General features: G+C 38.0%; 1 protein-coding gene across 2 annotated transcripts; it reads right to left on the bottom strand.

Annotated features, from left to right (window-relative positions):
- Window positions 1-218: 218 nt before the first annotated feature.
- LOC132627709 (endo-1,4-beta-xylanase 1-like) lies at window positions 219-6,637 on the bottom strand. 2 transcript variants are annotated; one of them, XM_060343264.1, is made up of 10 exons: window positions 6,245-6,637; window positions 6,099-6,161; window positions 5,578-5,640; window positions 4,846-4,908; window positions 3,829-4,196; window positions 3,587-3,746; window positions 3,121-3,473; window positions 2,558-2,735; window positions 1,597-2,130; window positions 219-1,491 (listed from the first exon to the last, which is right to left on the bottom strand). In XM_060343264.1, exons 1-10 carry the CDS (start codon window positions 6,317-6,319, stop codon window positions 376-378), a joined length of 2,973 nt encoding a protein of 990 aa, XP_060199247.1. In that variant the 5' UTR covers window positions 6,320-6,637; the 3' UTR covers window positions 219-375. The 2 variants fall into 2 exon arrangements, with proteins under 2 accessions (XP_060199247.1, XP_060199249.1); XM_060343266.1 differs by lacking the exon at window positions 4,846-4,908 and having other exon boundaries at window positions 6,245-6,636.
- Window positions 6,638-7,007: the final 370 nt, after the last annotated feature.

Here is a 7,007-nt window from a genome sequence, read left to right as displayed (position 1 = left end):
TTTAGTGTTATTGGCATCTATTAAAGCAGTAATTCTTGCCTTACAGATTGCAAGAGTCACTTGAAATGTAATAGATCAACAAATTGAATCCCAGTGTCCATGAGATAATAGATCAAAGATATCTTGCACATTTCTGCCTATGCTAGATCCTAACGGGGAAAATAATAGTACTAGTTACTGACTTGTGAAATAAGGGTAATACTGATGAACTAATTCAGTGCAGTCAGATGAACTCTTTCTTTATTTACTCACTTGAAAATAACAAAGGAGACAACTTGAAGAAGATTCATACACAGAATAGAAGAGGGAAGGCATGAACATAACTTTTGCACAACACAATCATACGATGAGGTGACAAATTGAGTAAAAACATCACTATATGTCAACGGAGATCACCAGGGCATTATCACCCTTGTCGACCACAAATTTCTTGGTAATTTTCGTCGCAGAAGTTATGACTTCCACTTCATAAGAGCCATGGAATCCACTAAAGCTGAATTGCCCTTGTTCATCAATATGACCATGAGCATGGGATAACCACTCGTGCTTAAGAGCAAGGTACCTTTTTCCAGCTTCATTGATGTCACCTTCTGCATTCACTAAATGTGCATTTGTTCGACTCATGAACAGCTCCCAGAATCCCCACAACACTATGCCTTCTACAGCAGGGTGAGCATAAGCTTCCCGAAGCATAACTTCTAGATCATCAGCTCTAACGTATTCATTATCAGAAGACACATCAACTTCGGTGAACCAGATTGGAAGTCCAAGAATACCAAGTTTGTCCAGAGCAGAACATACAATGGTTCCTACTGGACTGTCAATATGTCCCTGAATACCTATACCTCCAACTGGTGCACCGTGCTCTTGGAGATCAAGAATATGCTCAATGTACTTCTCAGGGGAAGATCGGGGGTCACAACCATCCTCAACATGGTAATCGTTTACAAATAGGATGGCGGTAGGATCCAATTGATGTGCAGTATTAAACATGTATACTCTGATGTCTTTACCCAATGTGTCTTGGTAGAAAGAACCATGCATCATCTCATTATTCACATCATAATGAGGAAACTTCCCCTTGTACCGTGTCAACAGTCCTGTTAGACGGTTTTGAACAGCTGTCATCAAGTCTTTTTTGTTCAAGGATTGTATCCATGCCTGAACAGTGCCCACCACCTCCCAAAAGATACAGTGACCTCGAACTTGGATGCTGTGTTTTGTGCAGAAATCCAGGAGCTCATCAGCATCTTTGTAGTTGAGATTCCCTTGCTGTGCTTCTGTCCAGTACCATTTCAGCTCATTTCCGAACACAGCCCAATTAAAATTCTTGACAAAGAAGGCATTGAAGTCTTCATTGTCCATGTTTGTTCTGCTTATGGCTGCTCCAAAGGGGAAGCTGTTCTGCAGTTGTCTAACTCTAACAAATGTGCCAATCAAACTGCCTGAATCTGATCCTGAGAACTTCAATGTGACGTCTCTCTTGCGTATCTGTGAAGAAAATCAGCAAGAAAGAGAGTATTTGTTACAACAGCTGATGATCATTACTTAAAACACAATAAGTGAAAATATCATGAACACAAAATTAAGTACTACCATTGCAGTTTGCCTCTTCAAGTGTCTAAACCGTGCACATCTGTCAACTGGAAAAATTTGAAGCCCAGCAACCATTAGGTCTACACCAGCAGCAGGACCCTGAATATAAACCATAACCTTAGTTGCTTGCTTCTCAATTCTAAAAGATCCTCCAATTTCATGCCATCTATCATTACTGATCTCAACTTGGCCCCCGTTCACCCATTGGCTGTCTACTCCAAGGGCAACATTTACGTTCTGAGGTCCTGATGTTTGTCCAATTTTAACCCATGCAGATACTTGATATGTCAAATAGAGTTTTACTCTATCTGTGATCATCTGAGCAGGACCCATCCAGTTTTGAGTACGACCGGTCACCAGAATGTAGCGGCCACTTAAAGGCTCATGAGCACCAAGGGAATCTCTAGCCATTGGAGGCATTATATGTGGTGAGCCTGTTTGAACACTCATCGTACAGTTTCCAAGTGCGAACCAGCCATTTGGGCCATCATTCAGACTTGTATTTGTGATTATATTAACACCAAAACCCGGATCCTAAAACAGAAGAAAAATGAAACAGAATAAATACTTAATGCCATACGGAGAGTTAATGGTCAGAGAAGCATGAAAGTACTTAATGATTAAACAGATCAAACAGTTGAACTGCCAACTAGCTAGCTTAAGTGGCACAACCTAACACTTCTACAGAAAATATTAGGCTTCAAGTTCCTATACCAATATCCTATCACCACCACCACCAACAACAACAACAACAACAACAACCCAGTGAAATCCCACATCGTGGGGTCTGGGGAGGGTAGAGTGTACGCAGACCTTATTCCTACCAAGGTAGGACGGCTGTTTCCGAAAGACCCTCGGCTCAATAAAAGCATAAAAAGAAGTCAGATAAAAATATCCTATCACCAACCTCAATGTAAATTAAAAAAGGAGGAAAACACACATTGCAGGATATTCAACTAACCTCAATAACTGGTGGAGAAGGAGGAGGAGCTTTAGATGCATGCTTTATGACTAAATTGTTAAGGAGGATATCCGTTCCTGCAGGTGGACCTTCTAGAAAGACAACAACTTGAGATGGGTTGTCATTTAGAAGAAACTTCCCTTGCAACGTCACCCAGTCTTTGTCTGTGGCTTTGACACTACACACCAGTAGCTTTTGTTAAAACACTCAGACAAAACTTTACTATACATGGTAAATGAAAAAATGGAAGGCAAAACAGAAATAAAGAAGAAAGGGATCAATTAGAACACCACATTCAATTGCCACTCACCTAGTTCAATTTCAGAATGATTATGTTGACATAATAACCCTACAATGCATGAACTATTATAGAGGTGCAAAAAGAGAGATAACAGTAATTTTTTATGTGCAGTTTGAAAGGTGTCCAACGTCAGAGGAAAAAACAGACAATAAAAAGATAGAAGATACTACAAGGATAGAAGAAAATTGTTGATGACAAGGCAGTAGACACTACAAGTACTATTATATGCACAATATAAAAGGGGTAACTTGGATTCACCTACCTGGCAATGCCAATGTACCGTTCACGGTTATCAGCTGCTTTAACATATAATGTACTGCGAAGATCTGCACTAGTGACATTGTTACCATAGATCCGGACAACAGCAGTTACCTCATAAGCAAGTTTTCGCTTCACTCGTCCGGTTAAATCTTGCTGAATCCCATTCCAGCTCTGTGTGCGTTCTGTTGCAGATGCGAAGAATTTTCCAGACAGTGGAGTGATTTTCCCATCTGCCATAGAGGCATGCAAAGCCACCTTGCAGCCTCTCCCAGACCAACTTTTGAGGCCATCATCAAATTGAGGGTTTATTATGATGTTATCATCATCCGTAGAAACGGATGATGTGCCAGAACTCTATCAAAATAAAGAGAGAATCCTTTCAGTAAGAGAACAGATTTTGAATAAACATGAGTAATCTCTACATAAAAGAGAAAAAGAAAGAACTATGGACATAGTATTCGACTTACATCACAAGCGGTAGAGCTGGGACATGAGATCACTACTGACTTTATGAGCAGGTCAGTTCCAGCTGGAGGTCCCTCGAGATAAAATATAACTTGATCCGGCATAGTTGACAGAGAAAATGAGCCTTCTAATATCTCCCAACACTCCTTTGAAGCAGATTTTCTGGATGGATTGAAGCATTACCATGACTATTGTTTTTTTAACAATGAAAGGCGACAAAGACAAGCTAGACACAGAATCTTACTTTGATACGAATAGATATCTTGTTTCTGCATTTTGATACACTAGTTTTAATGTGGCAAGGACTTCAACAGGACCCTGAAAAGTACCAGCAGCTCCAACACAAGCAGAAACTGTATAAGTGGAACCTGCTGATATTCTGCTAGTGATGTCTTGCTCTAAGCCTTGCCAACATTCCTTACGATTCGTGACAACAGCATAACAACAGGCTTCACCTGCTGTTAGTCCTTTATGATATCCAGAACCTGCTGGAACCACAAAAGCATCGCAACAATTGGAGTGCCACAGGTGCAGCCCATCTGAGAAGTCGTGGTTAAGGATGATGTTAGTAGCAGTATCATTCCCATTATCTTTTCCATTTTCCTTTGCACTCTGTAAGAAATTAAACAAGTGTGATTGATGAGCTTGAAGCAAAATTTCAGCATATCCACTAATAATATCAGGTGTAAAATAATAGCCACAGTTGCTTCTTGAAGGTACAGATTTCATCTAATGATAAGTTTCTCACAGGCCATAGTAAAATATCCCGAAGCAAAAAGAAACTGCTCCTAGGTCAAATAAAACTACATAAGATACCGAGTACGGGGGATTTTACTAAATTTTCTTCTATTACGCTTTTGATGGCAAGCCCTGGTGCAGCATAGAGTTGCTCCTTTGGGGAGCATTTCGTGTTTCTCCTAACCCAATTCTCCAACACAAATACGCACAATGCTTCTGTTTCCTTATACCAACACCTAAGGTACTTACAGTTATAGTTTCTAGAGATACTAAATATTGTTCGTTATCTATAGGATTTGCAAGAAAACTCATCATACTTGAATATTTAGCTTATGGCAATTGCCTACAGTATTCCAATCTCAAATGCCATAAACCCTTCCTCAACCCCTCGAATAGCGAATTCGTCGATATTAGTAAACCGGTTAAATCAGTAAAAGAATCTAAAAGAACACATATCTCTCCTTTCTAAAAAGTACAACATCCCCCAATTAGGAAAAATGGAAAAATGCAACCCAATTCGTACCTGAGAATCAAAGTTTTTGGTGGCAGTTATTATTGGTGACTTCTCCATGCTCTCCTTTGATTCCTATTAGTCACAATCACGCGATCTTTTGAATAGAGAAACTCAAACTACCGAATGCAATACCCAAAAAGATATCCTTACAGAGTACAAGTTGGGGAGCATTCATGCACAATTTAAGCCAGTTTTTCTCCTTAAATCCACTTCTCCAACAGAAACACACACAAAGCCTGTGTTTCCTTATACTAACAGCTAATGTACTTAACAATTTTAGTTTCTAAAAACACCGAATGATGTTCTTTATCTATACATTTGCAAGAAAATTCATCATACTAGGATATTGGTAAAAACCTACCCGCACCCGTGTTTACACCAAGCCAATAACTGCATGACATGTGTTTAACGCACTTAGACTTTTAGCACTTAACCATAGTGAATTAACATGAATTATCGCCTCATTAAATCACTTAACTATAATAAATTTACATGGTTTGGTATAAACACCGGGTGCAGGTAAGTATTTACCCTAGGATATTTAGCTTATGGCAAAAGCCTACAGTACTACAGTCTCAAACACCATAAATCCTTCCTCAACCCCTCGAATTCAGCAAATTTTTACATATTCAAGAATTAATAACTACTGAATACAGCAAAAGAATCGCCGAAAACACATGTTCTGCATTCCAAAATAAACCAACATTCCCAAATGGGAAAAATGCAAAACCCAATTCGTACCTTAGAATCAAAGTTGTCGTTAATAGTGATCATTGGTGACTTCTCCATGCTCTCCTTTGATTCCTATAGTCACAATCACGCGATTCATCAAATAGAGAAACTCAAACCGGACACAATGCCCAAAAATACCCTTAAAGAGCATTTCTTGCACAACGCAAGTATTTTCTCTCCTAAATCCACTTCTCCAACACAAAAACACAGAATGCCTATGTTTCCTTACACTAACAACTAACGTACTCACAATATCAGTTTCTAGAAACATTGAATGATGTTCGTTATGTATACATTTGCAAGAGAAAAAAAATCATATTTGGATATTTAGCTTTTGGCACTTGCTACAGTACTACAGTCTCAAATTTTATAAACCCTTCCTCAACCCCTCGACTAGTAAATTTGTTGATATTCAAGAATTAGTAAACAAGTGAAACCAGTGAAAGAATCCTGTCTCAAGAATCAAGAACCCATATCTCTACTTTCTAAAATGGACTCTATTTGACAAAAATGCAAAACCCAATTCGTACCTTAGAATCAAAGTTTTCGTTAACAGTGACCATTGGTGACTGCTCCATCCTCTCCTTTGATTCCTATTGGCCAAAATCACACAATTAATCAAAATGCTTAATTAGTTGCCAAAAAAAAGACAATTTGTTTTTCAAGAACAGAGTACCTGGGAATGTGGTTGTTGTGTTGTACGAGGTTTAAAAAGTCTACGAGCAAAGTTGCAAACAAATAACGTCTTCATTATATACAACTCTTCTTCTTATTCTTCTGTGTTTGAGAAATTTTGCAAGCTAAGTCTTCAGAAAAGCGCGGGACACCAACCAATGATAACATCATTTTCAGTCTCTGACATAACTGTTTGCTACTTTGGTTTTTAGCTGTCTTTCCTGTCTTGTTAATCCAAACATAGACTAAAATAATCCCAACACTAATTCCCAATTAGAAGTAGTAATTATTATGGCGTTGTGTGCTCTTTAAAATTTCCCCTCCTCTTCCCTTTTTTTTTTTTTTTTTCCTTTTTACTTCCGATTTATGTATAGCTGGTGTGATAATGGTGTGAATTTAGCATAAAATTCGGTCTTTTCACAATAAGTGGTGTTTCACAAAATTAAAAAAGGTATTGATTCTTTTCTTTCAATTTTATCCTTATTAAATGGAGTTTTACATAACCAAAAAAATCATTAAAGAGCAATTTTTTTCGAGACATTTGATCATGGATAAGTTAGTAAAAATATTTTTTACTTTCTAGGAGTGACTAATTTTCTTAAAGGTGTGTTCAAGCTAAAAACATCACTTATTATGAAACGGAAGAAGTATATGTTATTTTTAAAAATTCTTCTTAGTCTAGACTTTATAATTTAGGGAGATGTTCTAATTTTCAATTGGTTGATACTTTGTCATCAAGTTTTCTTTGTCTTGGGGCAAAGTCC

The sequence above is a fragment of the Lycium barbarum genome, chromosome 2 (assembly GCF_019175385.1).
Source record: "Lycium barbarum isolate Lr01 chromosome 2, ASM1917538v2, whole genome shotgun sequence".
NCBI classification, from domain to species: domain Eukaryota; kingdom Viridiplantae; phylum Streptophyta; class Magnoliopsida; order Solanales; family Solanaceae; genus Lycium; species Lycium barbarum.
The sequence above is the reverse complement of the archived record's forward strand: the minus strand, read 5'-3'. Positions and strand labels throughout refer to the sequence as shown.

Coding starts and splice junctions, on each gene's coding strand:
- LOC132627709 (XM_060343264.1), bottom strand. CDS start 6,319: ATGAAGACGTTATTTGTTTGCAACTTTGCTCGTAGACTTTTTAAACCT. Junction 5,641..6,098: donor ACGAAAACTTTGATTCTAAG/GTACGAATTGGG, acceptor TTGTGACTATAG/GAATCAAAGGAGAGCATGGA. Junction 4,909..5,577: donor ACGACAACTTTGATTCTAAG/GTACGAATTGGG, acceptor TGTGACTAATAG/GAATCAAAGGAGAGCATGGA.